This window comes from Nymphalis io, chromosome Z (genome assembly GCF_905147045.1).
Source record: "Nymphalis io chromosome Z, ilAglIoxx1.1, whole genome shotgun sequence".
NCBI classification, from domain to species: Eukaryota; Metazoa; Arthropoda; class Insecta; order Lepidoptera; family Nymphalidae; genus Nymphalis; species Nymphalis io.
This window is the reverse complement of record NC_065918.1, coordinates 13,958,785-13,978,770: the sequence shown is the minus strand read 5'-3', so window position 1 is coordinate 13,978,770 and position 19,986 is coordinate 13,958,785. Positions and strand designations below refer to the sequence as shown.

At 32.7% G+C, this 19,986-nt stretch overlaps 1 protein-coding gene and 1 long non-coding RNA gene across 6 annotated transcripts in view; both read right to left on the bottom strand.

Annotated features, from left to right (window-relative positions):
• Positions 1-106: 106 nt before the first annotated feature.
• LOC126780489 (endoplasmic reticulum mannosyl-oligosaccharide 1,2-alpha-mannosidase) overlaps positions 107-19,986 on the bottom strand; it is a 29,544-nt gene continuing 9,664 nt past the window's right edge. For all 4 annotated transcript variants that reach the window (XM_050505038.1, XM_050505037.1, XM_050505036.1 and 1 more), the window contains 9 exons: positions 18,357-18,462; positions 16,581-16,766; positions 14,306-14,454; positions 13,761-13,949; positions 9,105-9,292; positions 6,936-7,044; positions 6,120-6,299; positions 5,169-5,309; positions 107-4,252 (listed from right to left, as the gene is read on the bottom strand). In XM_050505038.1, the coding sequence (XP_050360995.1) occupies positions 4,037-4,252; positions 5,169-5,309; positions 6,120-6,299; positions 6,936-7,044; positions 9,105-9,292; positions 13,761-13,949; positions 14,306-14,454; positions 16,581-16,766; positions 18,357-18,462 (1,464 nt within the window). In that variant the 3' untranslated portion in view covers positions 107-4,036. The remainder of the gene's footprint in view (positions 4,253-5,168; positions 5,310-6,119; positions 6,300-6,935; positions 7,045-9,104; positions 9,293-13,760; positions 13,950-14,305; positions 14,455-16,580; positions 16,767-18,356; positions 18,463-19,986) is intronic.
• LOC126780547 (uncharacterized) lies at positions 14,710-16,527 on the bottom strand. Of its 2 annotated transcripts, none has more exons than XR_007670522.1 (3): positions 16,175-16,527; positions 15,887-16,078; positions 14,710-15,838 (listed from the first exon to the last, which is right to left on the bottom strand). It is a non-coding gene; the product is annotated as an uncharacterized LOC126780547 (long non-coding RNA). The 2 variants fall into 2 exon arrangements; XR_007670523.1 differs by having other exon boundaries at positions 14,710-15,790.

Genomic DNA, 19,986 nt, shown 5'->3' with positions numbered 1-19,986 from the left:
ATACAGAGGATAAAATGGTAAAGTATTATACAAAAGATATGAATCACATTAACTGTAAATAACAAAAATGAGTATACAATAGTTAAATAATATAACATGACTATGAGTAATTTAGATAAATATTATATTCTGTGGATATTTAAAAGAAAACATCAATATAACTATTATTCTTTTACAAATTATGATTATTGCAAAATAGATAGAAGTTGAGAGTATATTGTAGTAGATTATATTTATAATTATGTAGCTTTTTTTAAACCGTTTTCAAGTACAAGTGTGTTCCATTACATGACACATTACCATTTACTTGTGTTTAAGTAATCACAAATAATGTGAAATAAACTTCATATCGAATGAATACTTATTCACATAATAATTTAATTATATTAACCATTTAAGTTACAAATATCTAATATTATTTTTTATTGCTTGTTCTATAATACTCGAGACAGCATTTTTTTAAAGATTTGGCAAATATGAATTGCTATGAATTTGACACAACCATAAGCAAATATTTGTCAAAAATATTTAATATTGTAAATAGGCTATAAAAACCATTATAACAAGGTCGCCAGACAAAGGACCCAATTTTTATATTGCAACAATAAACATATCTTTAATGTTTACGTAAAGGAAATTGTGTAAAATCTCAGTTTCGAGGACATATTCTATCCTAGAACATGAGAGTACAATGGAACATGCCAGTCATAGACATCATAAATGACTCAGTATCCATAGACAGTATTTATTATCGCACAGATTGAAATAACTAATTCATTTAAATGCCTACATGAATTATTTCTTCTGTAAGCAGTACATATCGCCGTAAGTTTTTACAATTTCAAATATAATCATACAATTATTAAGACATCCACAAGCAATGTCAAACCCTGTCCCATACAGTATACTCCATGTCCATCCAATGTCAAATACAGAGCTTTAAAATTTCTTGTATGAAATAAAAATATAAGACAAATAAAATTACCTAATAAGTGTACAAGATTCAGAGGCTCGAAGGATATTAATACAACCTTTGAAATGATGGTGTAGGTGCGTTACAATCATTATATTAAAAACTGCGCTGTGTATGTGTGATGTGTACTTCGAGGATATTAAAAAAAACTGAAAATACCCTTGAGCCTGAATACACATTAAGGAATACAACCGGTGAATAATAATTAGTAAAACCACTGATAGTGTAAATTGACTTACTAAGATATACTTAAGAACAAAATATATAACCGAACTAGATTTTTTTGGTAACTTATTATTACTTTATCTATTTTTTAATAAATTATATAAAATATTTATAATAGCAGACTTAGGCCAAAATACTCGTATATATATCAAAATTATATATCAATTTTTTTTGGTATAATATCAATGCATCATGCAGTTTTTTTTTTATTTATAAAAAAGTATACCTAACTAAACATATTAATTAAAAAGGATAATTGCTTAGTAGAAAATTTTGTCTGAAATTATTCTAAATGCACTATTTAAAAAAATGCATCGGAATACAAAATATTGCACAAACAAAATATACAGATAAAAAAATACAAAATCATTAAATCTAATATAACCTATCTAAGTAATAACTTGGAAAATAAAAACGACAACGTAACATTAACACCTATTAGCATAACGTCAAATGTATATGAATTATGAAGTACATAAGAAAAAATATAATAGTAATATATTAACATTCATTGTGATCGGCTTGAAGAGCCCTATATATATGGAAATGTTGAAAATGTTCGCAAATATATATTTATGTTGTACACAATATTTAGACTAATTTCACTGAAACTAATCTCTTTTTCGCTTACGAAGCACGATAGCAATTCTTTTAGCTCGTCAACTTAGAGCGTGAGTACAATTAAAATCAATATCCATAAATTTAAATAATAAAAAAGCGCAAAAACCTGATAAGCTGACCACGTGCAACAAAGATGTTTATCAAACAAGCTTTTTCGATAGTTAAATTTCAATGCTTCGTCTGACGTCATAAAACCGTACGCGTAACAAACTGTTCCAGAATGAATTCGTCACAAACACTGGATGCTAAACCAACACAATCTAAGCAGCAGAATTCAACCACAGGCATATTAATATAAAAAAACTGAACATTTTCAATAATTAAGTCTTATCAGAATATTAATATTGAGTACATGAATATAACTTTATGATAAATAGACACCAATTTAATAGTTAACACGTATTAGTTCTGTGCGTTAAATTGCATAGAGTAATATTTTCTACTGTAGCGTTATTGATGTTAGAGTTAGAAATCTTCCTGGGTTAAAGCATTAACTGGCAACACCTTTAAAAATATTTTTCCATTGATAGTGATGAAAAATTATCTTTATCGAGATGGCACACTTTCAGGAACAAAACCCTCCTATATTGTTTAACTAAATAGTTAAAGGTAATTTTGTCCGGGAAAATTTCTTACTAAAACATAAGTATATATATTATAGTATTGTTATATTTTGACTATGGAATTGTCTCTTGAACTCATATCGATTTAAATAATAAATATTTCATAGTTAAGATACTAGGAACATATATTTACATATTAATATATAATAAGCTAAGCTCATTAATGGGTGGCATATTACGAGATCGCATCTCTTTTATATAGAAAAAATTATATTAATTATAAATAATTCACTGTTATGCTTAATCTAATTTCAACAAGATTGTTTCGAAAATTAATTCTTATATATAAAAATAATGAAGGGACTTTTGTTTTTGGCATATAATTTTTTAAGAATTTCTACAATTTTGTGATTTTCACTAGATTTCAGACTTATATATTGTTGTTATATAATGCCAATTAGACTAAAAAATAATAATAGTACTGGCATAGTCTATAAAATTATACTTAAATTGTGAACGAGCCAACGTTGTAACAATAGTTACTAGCACTTAGTATCAATAATTAAAAATATATATATAAGTTGTGAGTTTATATCATAGCGTGTAACTAAATATATAACGTATTATGTATATAATTAATATTAAATAAATATATGCATTTCTGAAATATAAGAAGCATAATAATTGGACCCGGCGCCGAATTAACTAAAACAAAAAAATACATACATACATGTAATTAAAAAACTTTGTGATCATAGCATTTTAATTAAGCGACCGCTAATCCTTTACACTAGCATACGGGACTTAATTATATTAATCCATTTCAATAGAACGTACACGAGCTTCATTCTACATCATATAATCATATATTATATATTATAATCATAATTATAAAGTAATTCAATTCAGCTAAATTTCAATATTAATTTTAAAAAATATTATTTGTCGAGTAATTTGAAACGTGTTCAATGTAGGTAACTCAATGCATGGAGCCGTCCATCCATGAAGTGGGTAAGTCAACCCATTACAAATATTTATCAGTTTATGTTTGCTATGGTCGGGTTCACTGACTGCAATCATAAACTGATTATTAATAAGATGTTAATAAGTCTTTTGAGTTTAACAATTATTAATTTGAAATTTGTATAAATTCTATAGAAATGGATTTTATTCAATTTAAGACCATCCAGTATGAAGTTGTTAGACTTTTTATATGAGGAATTTATTTTAATTAAAATGTAACACCAGCCCACAGCATAATTATTGACCTAACAGAACTTCTATTATATTCTACTATGTATATTGTACAGATCGATTATTGACGAGAACTATTTAGTTACGTATAATAAATTTGATTACGTACACTATTTATTATGATAAATTGCGATTTTAAGTTACATTTATGATAAAAATAAATATTAAACTTTTACCACAATAATTTAAAAATGAAACTGAGTTAAAACTATAATTGTATCCGACATGAAAGAATTTCAAGCGTGGACAAACAAAATGTTTGTTTTGTAAATATAAGAATGAATATGATAAACGCTTATTAGAAACAATAATTCTTAAAACTGGCTACATATGATATATAAGATATTTTTCTTGTCATTGAAGCTCTGCATATTTCAAATGGGTTCCGTACGTGTCGGCATTAGTTCTTGTGGATAGGCAATGGGTGAGCCTCGGTATTGATGACGTATTTATTAAGGTCGATGAGGTACCTGTCTTCACTGAATAGGAGGTATAAATATTTGAGGGTCTCAGACATGAAAAATGATTCCATCATGTCCCGGTATACCGGTTTTGTCGATTTCACGTTCGAGATGGATGTGTAGCCGTTGGGTACTTTGGCGTATTTCTCGATAGCCTGAAATATAATTTTTAGAAATTAAAAAAAAAAGAGTTCTATGAATTTAAATTTGAAATAGATTGCTAGATTATTAAAAAAATTCAATACGCCAGGGGGAATCATTCTTATGTGAAAAAAATATAATAATTCGAATTTGTTAATTAATAATCAAAAACTATAAAGTGTTTACGTATCAGTGGTTATGTAAATCTTCTATTATGTCTAAGGATTGGTCAGGGCTTTACTTCCTACGGGTTCACCTTGGGTGACGTCTCGACTAATCCACTGAAGGCGACCACCTCCCTTCCCAGTGTTGTTAGGAGGAAAACCTATACCTCACGAAGATTCTGGGATACTCCACTATGGCAGCGGATAAGGATGGTCATATATCATATGCCCTATGCATCGGCGTATAAGCCACCACTGAAACTACACTACTATCAGAAAATTACAGTATCAACCCGCTACATACAACAATATAATCTTGTTCCGCCTCTTTCTAAAAACTGCACAAGTCCCTAAGTCGTGGAAAATTGCAACAGCTACCGAAGAAGAGAGATAGGATTCAGCATACTATAGCCATCACATCCACCCTCTGTAATCTCTATATATCTAGGAGAAAGTGAACTTCTTTCGGACCGCCAGTCCTCAAGAGTTGTCACCATCTTCTTTATAAAATTGGAGAAAAAGTCATATAAAGTCAACTACTTGCCAAACGGATTCATAATGCGCACAGCCAAATTGTGGATCTAGCTGGGATTTAAGCATTACAACTCTAACACCTTTAAAGCTGAAGCAAGTCGGCAGTAAATCCATTTGTTCGGACTATCCTTGACCACACTTGACAAAACTGTCTTGATTGAGCTCAAAATAAAACTCACATTTCACAAAGGCGTAACATACAAGTCAGAGTATATTGAATTTAAATCAATACCTGATAAACCTGCCATCCCCAATCCTGGTAGGTTGTGTTACCCGTTAGCTGGTAGAAATAGAACAGACTTTCTACGAACTCCGGCCGTAAAAGACTATGAGCATCCGCTGTCTTCGTCATCATATCTTCAGTTGTGCTCACCTGGAAATTAAATGAGAATATTTAAAGAGGCGGCCATAAATATCGAAAAGAGACTTCCCTCATTAAATTTGTTAAGTCGACTTAAACGTGTTTATTTCATTAAAATTTGGTTCGACTTCATTGAATAACATGTCTATCTTAACAATTGTATGAAAAAAAAAAATCTTTATATCTACTTCTTTGTTTGACACTGTATATATAGAATAGATTTTTCTTAGTATAGTCCCATAAAGTATAATGTAATGGCCGCGAATTAAACGTGATAATTGTATATAATATGCGCCACGCACAGTAGAGAGCGGCGACGGTGAGGCGGATGACGTTATAAGAAAACGTCATGTCATTTGAAACCACGGCAATACAAGTCCGTTTACCCCCTAAGGCTCGCAAATAGATATTTCACATGAAAAATATTCTCACGAGATGTTAGGAGTATTTAGAGAATTTTACATATTTTTTTAAAGAAGGGTCCGAGCAAGATGAATGCTAAGATTGCAAACACCACACCAAAAGTTACAGCTGATTATGGTGAGGATCCTTTACGATAAGAGGTTTATGATTTCAGTCGGAACAATTATGACTACTGTTTTTGGGGCTGCGAAGGAATTATGTTAATTTATTGTAAAGAGAAGAATATTAACTCGACGCATCGCGGTTCGGATAGACTTATCATTACAATATACTAACAAATCTTCCATTTCGTGATCACTTAGACCTAATTTGATCTTGTACCACATGGTTGCTTATATGCATAAAACAAACTAAATTTTTCATTTCGAATACATTCAAACAAGAACAAGGCATAATTACCATATTAAAGTGTGTTATCTCCGGTGCCAAGAAGGTAGGTTGAACTGCATATGTCAAATAACAAGTATACAATAACTCTTCGGCGAATGACATATGCCAACCGGGCAGACCATTAGCATAACCTAGTGCCAGAGTTCCAGGTAGAAAGCACGTAAGATGATCCATTTTAGGGTTGAAAGCCTGTAACGTATTATATAATATTAACTAGTTATAATATATAATTTATTATTATAATTTTCATAATTAGTTAGTTTTTTAATCGAACATCATTGGTAAGTAATATATAAAACACAATGTTCTCTTATAATATAAATTTCTTTTAATCATATCTACTAACAAGTCAATACTTGCAGTTTCTGAAAGTGATACAAATCAGATTAACTAAATCACCAAGTAAGGTCATTGGGAACTGAAATTCGACGACATTCGTATTTTTACATTCGAAGCATTCAGTATTTTGTAACATTACTAAATCTGTTTGTCATTTCAGAAACGGCTAGTTTCTCTCCAAAGCTCAAAAAAATCCTTTTGAAAAACTTATTTCATCTAGAACGGCCATCACCTGGCTTCTGATTATGACGGAATCATTTCTATAACCGTCATCGTCACCTTGTTTGTATTTTAGCTTAGGATGGCTAGGATGGCTTCGCACTCCCGTACGCAAGAACTGAGCGAGATCAGCTGCCCTTGTTAATCCACGTATTCATCAAATGAACTTATTTTTAAAATGATTGTCAACCAAGATGGCCATTCGATTCAATTCAAGGCCGATAGATAAACAAACGTAGCAATTTACCTGTACATATATAAACTTACTTCAGAGCCAGATGCCAGTTCGCCAATGAATAATCGCTTGTTGGGTGAAGATCGTTTTGCCAGTAATTTCTTAACGCCATCTATGGCCGCCATGTAGTCATCTCGTAAGCTGGAAAAAAAAGTTGATATTACAATTAGCTTTTGTCGGCTTCAAATTATTCATGATTATCTGACGGCTTTTTTGTTCAATCAATATTATCGATCGTAATGGGCTAGCTGTATTAAAAATATACGCTGTTTTACAACTTCTTGAATTTTTTTCTTACAATGGTATTAGATAAGGTTGTATATGTTTTGCATGAAATAACGTTTTAATATTAACATAGGTCTGTCTTTAAAAAATCAACGCCGATCTGAGATTATAGTCCCATAAAATAAATAAATCTTTTGGCGGATGCGACCAAATGTTGGACGCAATAATTTTGATTCCTGTTTTGATATTGTAACGAATACAAGGGTGGCAGTGAAGTATAATATCGGAAATCAAGTTGCGATCGCAGTAGTTCGCACAGGCCAAGATGGTGTTCATAGTAAAGGCATAATACTCTAGAGCAAGCATTGAGCGCTTCCTTAGAAGAGGAATTGCGTGCGGACGTTTGTCGTAATGTAGTGCTTATTTTATAAGTAGAACCGGGTATTGGATTTTTTTAAATTCAACTCAGCTGGATCGTTAATGCTAAACAAGATAAGAGGCTAAAGAAAAAGCGAAATCGTTTCTACGTTACTGAATATGGTAACTTATGGCTGTTTTTGACTAAGTTCGAACTTTACTTTGAATTTAATATTTATTGAAATTTGAATAAAAGGTTTGTTAAATATTATAATGACGTATGTTCATTTTTTGTTTTTTTTTTTCAGGATTCGAACGAAAATAACATATCCGATTACATGGAACTTTAATATTATTTTAGTTTCAGTCTAGTCAGCATAGGTTATATATATCTTAATATGTTGCATATTATTGATGCATATATTTGAGACATAGCTTAATATGTCGACGTAGTTGATGAAATATTGATGTAGGTCCTTTTGAATTTTCCAAAACTATAATAGATACACAAAAACTTTATTTGTAGCTCTTCAAAATGTCTAAACAAAAGTCTGCGACGGTATTTTAGTAGCATTATTAGGTATTATCTATGGTTGTTACTCGTAAATTTTTTATCTTTATTAACTTAAGCCGAGATGGCCTAGTGGTAAGAACGCGTGAATCTTAACCGATGATCGTGGGTTCAAACCCGGGCAAGCACCACTGAATATTCATGTGCTTACTTTGTGTTTATAATTCATCTCGTGCTTGACGGTCGTGCTGAAGGAAAACATCGTGAAGCAATCTGCATGTGTCTAATTTCATTGAAATTCTGCCACATGTGTATTCTACCAACCCGCAATGGAGCAGCGTGGTGGAATAAGCTCCAAACTTTCTACTCAAAATGGAGAGGCTTCCTGGGCTAACCCAGCAATGGGACATTAACAGGCTGTTATTATATTAACTTTAGTTAGCCGTCGTCTAATTAATCGTGAAACAGGCGCCGGTTACTAACGGTCTCCGGAGCGTTACCTATGTACTTCATCTATATTAATTCAGGTATCTAAGAAATCCGGACTAAAGCTTGTGCTGCTGAATGCGACGGGGAAACACTTACAGAAATTAATTGCTATCTTATTTAGCACCTCGAGCAGGTGGGATCGGTGTGGTGTGCTCAATAGCTTTGGCACGGTAACGGTACTAGATGGTAGATGAAATTCCAGATGCTAGGTGGAAATGGTCTATTTTTGCAAGAGCGTCATGTCGCAGAAGAAGGCCGCAAAGCGGGAGCGCGAGGAGTCACCGGGACTAGGGAGGTTTTCTTTACCACGGAAACCCTTCGAGGGTAAACGCCCCTTAGGCGGTACAATCATCGAGAAATCACGGAACGCAATGTCGAACGACACTCGAAAAGACAGTTCCAGTATGAATTATTAAAATTGAACTTCTAAATGATAATCTCATTAAATGAAATAAAAAAATTATCCTTAAAAACTAAACATATACAATTAGATTGTTAAGCGAAATATGAAGCCGTTATTTTCCTACACTTAAAGCGTTAAATGTCAATTAAATCTTTTTCTTATAAAACATAACTATGTTAAACCAACATTGAATGCGTTAATGCGTGTCACACTTACAAATTAATAGTCTTTCCGGTCTGGATCCATTGCTTCAATAGGTATTCGTAGTAACTGTCGCCTCTAGCGCCGAGCGTGATAGTAGCATGATCTAGGAATTGACCGCTATTTGGGTTTATAAATATCGGCACGAGACCATCCTTCTTCGGTAGTAGGTGAATTTTCTGCGATACTGCCATTGCTGCATCCTGTTTGGAAGATAGTTAAGACTTAGTTAAAAGATTTGACGTTCGATGACTGTAATACAAGGTCGAAATTGACTGCACGTTGCGCTCAAAGGCAACATTCGTAAATATCCATATCAGTAAGTGTAAGAACGCTAAAATTTTATCTTTGAACCAGGCAAAACTAAACCGACATCTTTTTTTTTAAATGTCTGTACTTAAATACTTCATTTTATAGTTTAAAAATTGACGCGTTTTTGCATATTTATTTTTTAATATTATTATTAAAATAATATTATTTATGAATGTTATTCATTTATAAATAGTTTTAAAAATTCATCCAATGACCTTTTAAATCGAATACTATAAATATAGTTAGGATAGATTTTACTTATAATTTAAATTAATATTTACTTTAATATTTTTAAACAACATTATATAACATAAAGTAAAACCTATCCAAAATAGATTGGATCCTCTGGCATATCTCTTTCTTTATAGAAGAAACATTTAATAGGCAATTGGTCAATATACTGCTTGATACTGGTTGATGATACGTATAAATACATTCAGTTTATATTATATAAGCTTGCCTTGTTGAGCAGTTTCCCTTGGTTGTAGGGCTTTGTGCAAGTCCTACCCTGTCTGGCTAGGTACCACCCACTAATCTCATAATATTCTACCACCAAAAACGAATATTTAGTGTTATTGTGCTCTATTTGAAGGTTTAGTGAACAAGTGACAAAATCTGAGTTCATAAGGGTGGTGGCGCATTTGCATAAGGGTGCATAAGGTGCTTATCACATACCATCAGTTGCCCCTTATGCCTGTCGCACATCTATTTATTTAAATAATAAATATGTTTATTTATAATATTTTCTGCAATACAATGACGTTTTATGTAACTGCAGTCCATTAGGTGGTCAATATATATTTACGTCTCAGAGATGGATAATATCAAATATATTATTATTATTTTACTTATATTAATAAATTTGTTATTGTCAAGCAAAAATACTTTAATTAAAGTTAAAAAAATAATAGTTATCTTTCGAGATATTGTAAGTAAAATTTAAAATTTCCATACTCGTAAAGAAACTTCACGGGTTTTTTTGTTCCATGAATGAATGAATCCATGAACTTACGTATTGTGTTGTAATTTTAAAACTAACGAAGTATCTTAGCAAACAATACTGTAACATGTTTTTCCTTACAAGAAACGGCAAGTCGTTGATGTATATGAGGAATAGAATTGGTCTGAGTATTGATTCTTGAGGGATCCCCATAACAACTGTGACCACGAGAGATTATATTCTTTAAGGTCAACCCTCTGAACTATATTGTTAAGATAAGGGGTAAAAAGTATATTTAATTCCATAGTTATATAATGTTCTGACCAGTTTCACGTTGAACACGAACAATGGCTTTGAGTAAATTACAGAAAATCCCTGAAGTATCCTGAGACTTCTCCAGGTCTCAAAGATATTTTTAATTTGCTCTAGCAGATTGTAACTGTTAAAGTACGCTTGTATTTAAGATATTTTTTTTTTTCAAATATTTTGCCGAGCGTTGCTAGTTCTCATTATTGTGATTTCCTTAATTATTACTTTAAATTCAAGTAATTAAGAATAATAACATTTTCCAAATGAAACCGAGAATATTTGTTTGAAAATATTAGTATAGATGTGCCACGGAGATATTTGTCCATTTTTCAAAACGAGTAGACAAAGAACAGATCTAGGAAGAAATCATTGCATATCTCGAATTTCAGGACTATATTTTTATTTTATTTGTTTATTTGTATTACATAATTTTTGTAATAAAATTACAATATTAGGTAGACTAATGATAGGCCGGGCTTATTGCATATATGTGTTTAACACGTATTTACATATATTTGTGAGTGAGTGTGCAACGTATAGCAGGCTGAGTGACGCGTTCACAAATAATGAGTACTATATTAAGAGAGCTGATCACATTAAGTGAAGTTCGTTACAGAATATTTGTACTTAGCCTTTTCAAGAACTTCTTTTTAATTTTTTTTGTTTAATTAGATAAAATCAAAGGAATCTACGAACTTGTTTTGTTTTGATTTACTACTGACGGCTCGCCGTCGCAAATCCATTCATCCATTGTACTCTTGCGCAATCGTCACAATTATTTCAGTATCGCTTACTAAAATCCATTACATTATACTGAATTTAAGACTTAGGTTAGGTTGGTTAACATTTTTATACATCGTCGTATCCAGTCAAATTGAACTGAAACGAAAGACGCGTCGACTAGTGCTAACTTAATTTCGGTGCGTTTAAGCAGAGTCGTGAAGTTGTTCCCGCAATTTAGAGAAGACGAATGTCCCTTTGTTTCGTATTGGTTACCTTCTTGTACGAGTTACTTATTTCTTATTTTTGCGGCTACGAAGACAATGATTTTGCCGAAACGCTGTCTAATTTTCCACTATATCTACGTACTACCACAATGTCATCCGAAAACGTGAAGTAATTTTAACTAATCCGACAAATATTTCATTTGTAGTATTCTTAATATTTGGTATTTTTTAAATTTGGAAAGTTTTCCGACAAGAGCGTCATTTTTCAAACTATATAGGTTGAACATAACCGTCGTAATTGCTGTCATTTGCAAAAAAAAAAAAAAAACATTAAACTGGAGTAGTTTTGACCGGTTCCGAGCTGATCCGGGATATCTCATTTTTCTTGACCAGTGCTTCTATATTACTGGGAAAAAAACTGCCATCCTGCTCTTTCAGTGCATGTTGATACGTGCAGGTTTCTCCACAATGTTATCCTTCACCGTCGAGCAGAAAACGAATACAAAAATTAAAGGCAACATTTCAATTGTGAAACTACACTCAGTGAGCTTCAGTTAAGATCTTAAATGGATGAATAAATTAATCATCTCATTGTTAGTTTCATTTCTGTCACATGTAGTGTTATTCGCACTGTTTTATTAAGGATCATTATATTCGCTATATCGTCTTACATTTTAGATTTAATTATACAACTTATTTCAGCGGAGCAGTTAAAGACTGTTGAAGCTACCAGAGTAAAATTACTTATAACTATGTTTAAATCTTGTTTTAGTCAGCAAAGCTTCGCATCGCTAAGCATTTTTTATTTGCGTATTAAAATTTGTAAAATTTATCTTATTCATAGTTATAATACATTTTTAATATGGTTTTATTTCGCTTCGACTTACACACACACACACACACAATTTAGTAATTCCCACACACACCGTACAATAAATATTTAGTGTGTACATCATACATACATCATGACATAATATACCATCTACATTTATAAACAGCTGGACCGATTTTTGAAGATTTTTGGTGTACAAAAGTTGTTTTTAACAATTTCGCGATGGTTAATGTCACCGAGCATTCGATTATTATTAATTACAATTCATATTTATCTTCTGGTGACCCAAGAACTGGCGCTTATTTAGCCCAAAGGCTGAGTATAGCAGTGCAGAGGCAATAGTGCCAGCGTCTTGGGTACTATGCCACAGGACAATCTTTTAGACGGCGTGTTTTCTGCTTTAAATTTGTAATGTGTATTTTGTTCTTTTTATTTTAATTCTGTATTTTATAAAAATGTCTGTACATAATTACAATAATTAATATTATCTTTATTTATTAATATTATATATATTAGACCAAAATAATCCAATTCAATTAGGGAAAGCGTTGGCAAATTTTACTTTCGCGTAAGCTTTTACATTAGCTGGAATGCGTAGCTGCGTATATGTTATATACTAAGACTTAGCCCGAAACGAGAAGTACAAGATTTATGTATATTTGTTAAGCAGTTTTTTTTTTAATTTATAATAGTATACATTATTTTGTCCACTATCATTTTACCATATTAGGATAACATATAACAACAGACAGTATTTTATTTATTAAATCAGAACAAAAATCTACGTCATTATTGCTCTTTTTTTAGTTATTATATGCAAAATTCGCAATCGCTAATATAAATAAGGACGAATTTCGAGAATCACTGATAGAAAAAAACAAACATTTCGCTGTTGCCATTTACAAAATATAAAATTGAAATCACCAGATTAGCTAATTATTATATAATAATAATATAATGGGCACTTGGATAATATTTTCGCTACCATTTTGTAAACGCATGATAATTTTATCTGGTCACACAATTCAATTCACATAAATAACACACTTACGTATAAATATCATTTTATATATAATTATAGTAGAGTTTATTTATAATCTAATACAAACACATTACACTTTATATATATATATATTTGTATAATAATTAGACGGATTGGTAAATGAGGCACCTGGGGGTAAGTGGTCACCACCGCACAAAAATATTATGTTTGCTAAAATTACGTCAAAACCGAAACATATTGGGTCTTTTTTTTGGCAGTATATATTTCTTCCGAGTACTGAATTCTACAAGTTATTTTTATAATTAAACGAAATTAACATATTATTTACCTCGAACATAGGGTTTTTGGTGACCCTGGACAGCTCTCGGAACTCCAGTTGTATGGTGCTGACCTCGGCTGTGGTACTGAAATGCGACCATTCCGGCGCATGCGCTTTTCGTGTGCCGAGGTTAACATCCGAGTATGGAATGCCAGATGGTGATGAAAAGGCAGCCAAAAGACGTTCGCCGAGATCTTTCTGAAATTGTATATCAAAATACAGATAAATATAGAATAAATACAAGGAATATTGAATAACCATTAAAGGAGTAGAGATTTTAGTACAAAACGTTATCACTATTGTTATATATAGGTATTTTTCAATAGTCCTAACTTCTAAAGAATAGATTTAAAAAAAGTGTGATTGCCAAACTATAGTGTCTTTAATATGGATGAATTCGAAGAAGAAGTCATGGAGTTAGGGCTGGGAATACTGGGATATCATTGCTATGATCTATGGTTAAGCAACAAAAAATAATTTTATAATTTTAGATATTTTATTGTATTACAACATTTACCCCTACCCCTAGTAACAAAACAGAAAACAATACTTACGGCTTTATCGATGAACATTGTATCTTGGGTGAAATGAAAGTTCGAGAGCAAAGCGCCGAGAACTCTAATGGTCACCTCGAAGAAATTCACGTCTTTGTTCTTTGTGAAGACCAATTCGTTTTTTATCCATTCCTTGCCTTCCTCGAACTCTGTAATGAAGTAGAGTAACCACGTAGGATAAATCAAAATAAGAGATTTGCTCCTACAAGTCGGCAATTCTCGTTCAGTTCTTAATCGAGGAAGAGGAAGTTTCGAGATTATTCGACAATTTCATCTGCAGAATTTCATGCGACACGTGAAAGTTTCTTCACGATGTTCTTCTTCACCGCACAATATAAATAATAAACAAAAATTAACCAACCAATTCACTGGTGTAGGGCTTTGTTTGAAAAGGTGTTTGAAAAGGGTTAGCGAGCCAGTGGACAGGCACAAGGGACATAACATCTTAGTTCTTAAGGTTTGTGGCGCATTGGTCATGTAAGGTTAATATTTCTTACGACGCGAATATCCATGACCGCTTATCATCTTCTTTACTTATTTTCTAGTCTTGTTGGTGACCACATATCATCACGTGGCCCATATGATCGTCTCCTTACCTATTCTATATAAGAAAACTCGTGTTTAAATTCAATTGTATAGCTTAACTATCCAATCTCTCAAGTCGTCTTCTCAACGAACATACAAGCAAAACTCATTACCAAGATCCTCGATGAAATTCAGACATGAAATAAATACAACGCCATAACCGCGATAAATATCTTAGCGAATACATTTGAAGAATTAAAACAAAATGCTAATTTAAATCCACAAGAACAAATGCGAGGAACAATACAGTAACAGCCTGTTAATGTCCCACTGCTGGGCTAAGGCCTCCTCTCCCTTTAAGGAGAAGGTTTGGAGCTTATTCCACCACGCTGCTCCAATGCGGGTTGGTAGAATACACATGTGGCAGGATTTCAATGAAATTAGACACATGCAGGTTTCCTCACGATGTTTTCCTTCACCGACAAGCACGAGATGAATTATAAACACAAATTAAGCACATGAAAATTCAGTGGTGCTTGCCCGGGTTTGAACCCACGATCATCGGTTAAGATTCACGCGTTCGAACCACTGGGCCATCTCGGCGAGGAACAATATCAGAAAGAAATACGTCACTAAGTGTGTCACCGAATTTAATTTGTAAAGTATTGATAACATCTAGAAATATTTCGGACACGGCAGTCAACCTACTGCAAAGTATTCCAAAGTTAAATGTAAATGGCATTTAAATCCAACGATGTACAGGCATCGCGTACATACATCATCGTTATAACATTAGCTATACATATTTGATTATACCAGAGAAATGCAAGGAACAACGTCATATGAAAATATGTTTATATGTCCCGATGTGAGTCAGCGAATTTAGTTTGTATAGTTCCATCTATGGTCAACTTCCACATCTATTTCGAACACGGCGGGCAATCCAAGAGAAACCTTAACCTCCCGATCCATTTCGAACACGGCGGGCAATCCAAGAGAAACCTTAACCTCCCGATCCATTTCGAACACGGCGGGCAGTCCAAGAGAAACCTTAACCTCCCGATCCATTTCGAACACGGCCGGCAATCCAAGAGAAACCTTAACCTCCCGATCCATTTCGAACACGGCGTGCAATCCAAGAGAAACCTTAACCTCCCGATCCATTTCGAACACGGCGTGCAATCCAAGAGAAACCTTAACCTCCCGATCCATTTCGAACACGGTGGGCAATCCAAGAGAAACCTTAACCTCCCGATCCATTTCGAACACTGCGGGCAATCCAAGAGAAACCTTAACGTTCCGATACATTTCGAACACGGCGGGCAATCCAAGAGAAAAATTAACCTCCCGATCCATTTCGAACACGGCGGGCATCCAAGAGAAACCTTAACCTCCCGATCCATTTTGAAAACGGGGGGCAATCCAAGAGAAACCTTAACGTTCCGATACATTTCGAACACGGCGGGCAATCCAAGAGAAACCTTAACCTCCCAATCCATTTCGAACACGGCGGGCAATCTAAGAGAAACCTTAACCTCCCGATCTATTTCGAACACGGCGGTCTACAGCGTAGGTCGGTCGAGTATCACTGAGCAAGCGTTTGTGCGCAAATGCAAACACACTACTCTAGCACTCTCGTTATTTGAGACTAGTCACAAATCTTAACGTATTCATTGAGTCACGGGAGTATTACTGATAGCTTCCTAAATCCGTATTGAGAATCTAACGAAAAATCGTTTTTTTTACTAGCCTTGCTGTAACCCCATTAATAAGGCCGTGTCAAGACTGTCGACAATAGTAAGTCCGAGCGAGAACCAATCATAAGGCATTCCAGACACGGGCTTCAAGTTATCGTGACCCCATGCGTGTGCCTTGTAGCCCCTCCATGCATGCTTGAAAGATTCTACCACGGCGAATTGGCGCGCGTTGCTTGGACCTGGAATCAGTTATCAAATATTTATTTTATATTTATTTAAATAAAAATGTTACAAATGTTTTTCAATTTAACAGACATTGTCCTGTCTGGGTATATATACAATTTGCAATGGCGGTCTGTAGAACGGTACGAAATTTCATGTGCGCCATAATAACCCTCCTAATAAACAAATACATTATATATCAACAGTGTCGAAATCTATAATCTGAACACATATATTTATACTAGCATTTTTTATATATATAGAGCCTACATCAACGCACTACAACGCACATAGCATGCACATTAACTATAACTATATTTATATAAATTTATCTTATGCCCAGTCGCTAAGAAAATGCGTTTCTTAGAAGGCAAGAGTTTTAAATGTGATCGGATAGACGATGTAACTTTGATATGGCGAAGAAATTTTGACATTTGTGTCGTTGAAATGACGCTGAATTGACGCTAACTGTCTTAGTATTATTGTGTACTGATTTGAAGGATGAGCCAGTGTAAAGGCACAAGATTTGTACCTGGAATTAATGTAAATTTAAGGAATGGTTAATATTTCATACAACGCCAATGTATATGCGTTTTTATATTTATATAAATTTATCTTATGCCCAGTCGCTAAGAAAATGCGTTTCTTAGAAGGCAAGAGTTTTAAATGTGATCGGATAGACGATGTAACTTTGATATGGCGAAGAAATTTTGACATTTGTGTCGTTGAAATGACGCTGAATTGACGCTAACTGTCTTAGTATTATTGTGTACTGATTTGAAGGATGAGCCAGTGTAAAGGCACAAGATTTGTACCTGGAATTAATGTAAATTTAAGGAATGGTTAATATTTCATACAACGCCAATGTATATGCGTTTTTGTGACCATTTCCAAGCTGCTTATTAAAAAATATATATAATTTACGGCAAGTGTAATTAATTGAAAAATATTAACAATCATAATCAATCATTGTTATTAATTAACGGAATTAAAGGTAAAAGTGAACATTGTTTTTACTTTTACTGGTTATTATAAATAACTACACTTAACTTTTGGTAAATGTGGGCTACAAAAGCGTTTTTTGCAAAAACAAATAACATTTTTGTTACTTACATTGCTCATATTAGAAATTTTTATAAAAGGCTTTAATCTTGTTTTTATGATTGTAAAATTTAAATTTTGTTAATTCCTATTTGGTTTAAGCGATACCTAATAATTATTGAGCACATAAGTTTCATTTAGTAACTAACAAAAACAGACCAAATAGTCAGTTCCTTTCTTGTATATTAAATTACTATGTATTATGTAAGACAATTGTGAATTAATAATGAAACCATAAGACTGAAGAATTATCAAAAAAAAAAATTGAATGACCGGTTATTATTACTATTTACCACATTATTTACATTTACCGAAACATGTATAACATTATGTCAACTTACAATAAATATTACAATTCTGCGCTAAATTAAAAAAAAAAGAAATACAATATATTTTTTTAATCTGTACTATTCTTTTCTTAGTGTAGTTATGACCAACTGATAAACCTTAAGTAGGCAGCACGCAATCTTTCATAGTACATACTTTAATAAGTTTTAAGACTTTACCAGAAAAGACGGGCCTTTCGCTAGATTCTACGGCACTTATGACCTTTTTCATTTCCACGCTATTTTCCATTAGTTCTTTGGACTTCGTGATATTTTTTAAGGGGATCTGAAAACAACAAATTAAATAGGCAAATTACTTAACTTGAAACGTTTTCGTATTTATTATATTGATGCTTGAAAAACTTCAGTTAAGATTTAAGTGTTCCTTCTAATTATTTTACCGCAGACACCGATTACTGAATTGATGGAATTATTAAGACAAATTAAGCACATGAAAATTAAGTGTTACTATGGAGTTGGCGAGCAACATTTCAATATGATTTGCGAATGTGATAATAGTGCCATCAGAAATATTACGGCCGCGTCTCAAACCATAATAGCGCTGCGTTGCTATTTGAGAGCGCTTTGAATTTGTTAAAAAGGGTATTTGCTCAAGTCCGCATCTGACGCTAAAGTTGAGATAAAACTACGAAATCCGGAGAGGATGACATCCAGGCCATTTGTAGTAAGCTATTTTTTTATGACTTATAAACTTAGGAAATCCAATCATCCCTTAATAATGCGACTGCAACAAATGGGGTATCAAGCTTAATGAATCTTTATCGATTCATCTAAATTCCACCGATAAAAATCAACACTATCATCCAATATACATCAACAGAAAACAGACTAAACTGAAAGCGAAGCGATGAATCGCGATGAATTATGCATCCGGTATAAAGTAGTATTGGCTCCTCGAAAAAAACTCAGTTCAGTACACAGCATCAAGTCCTAATACCAGTACGGACTTACGGTATCCAGCAGTGTTGGGCGTTAATTATTTTTTCAATCAACTCGTTAATTGACTAAAAAAGTAATTGCAATTAAATTAATTGCAATTAAATATTTAATTGCATATTACAATTAACTTATTCCTTTGAGTAATAGTGCAAAAAGTTTCATCAAAAATATTACACCGCGTCTTAATAGCCTATATTGGTGACAGGAGGACTGGTTCATTTTTCGCCCAGAGAATCGGAATTGCGATTCAAAGGGAAATTGCTGCTAACATTTTTACCACCGTTCCACGGGGTCACGATTTGTGCAGTAATTATTTTTAATCTTTATTTGTGTTTATTCTTTTATGTAAATAAAAAAAGACATTTGAATGAATGTATGTTAATTGTGAGTTACGATTAAAATAATTGCAATTAAATTTTTAATTGTTCTATGAAAAAAATCCAAAAAAAATGGGGAGCAAATAAAATTTTTTTAGAACTATTAAAAACAACATTTGGGTCACATGGTAATTAATATATGCTATGCTATATGGGTTATGCTCAGTTACTTTTTTAGTGTCTATAGAGATTAAAGAAAGTCAAATAAAAAATATTAAAATTTTCTGTCGAAATATCTGCCGTTTATCACTTAAATAATTTTTAACTATACAAAAATTGTATAAAAAAATGTCTTCATTTTTCTTCCTTTCTCTGTATAAATATAAAAATAAGTCTTTTTTACTGTTTCAGATTTTAAGTAGAAGTAGTGAAAAAAACTCGCGTAGTTTGAATTTTTTTGTAAAGGGCCCGCTTATTTTGACACAGAGGGTGTTCTTCAATTTTCTTATTACTAATCAATAGAAAACTGATCT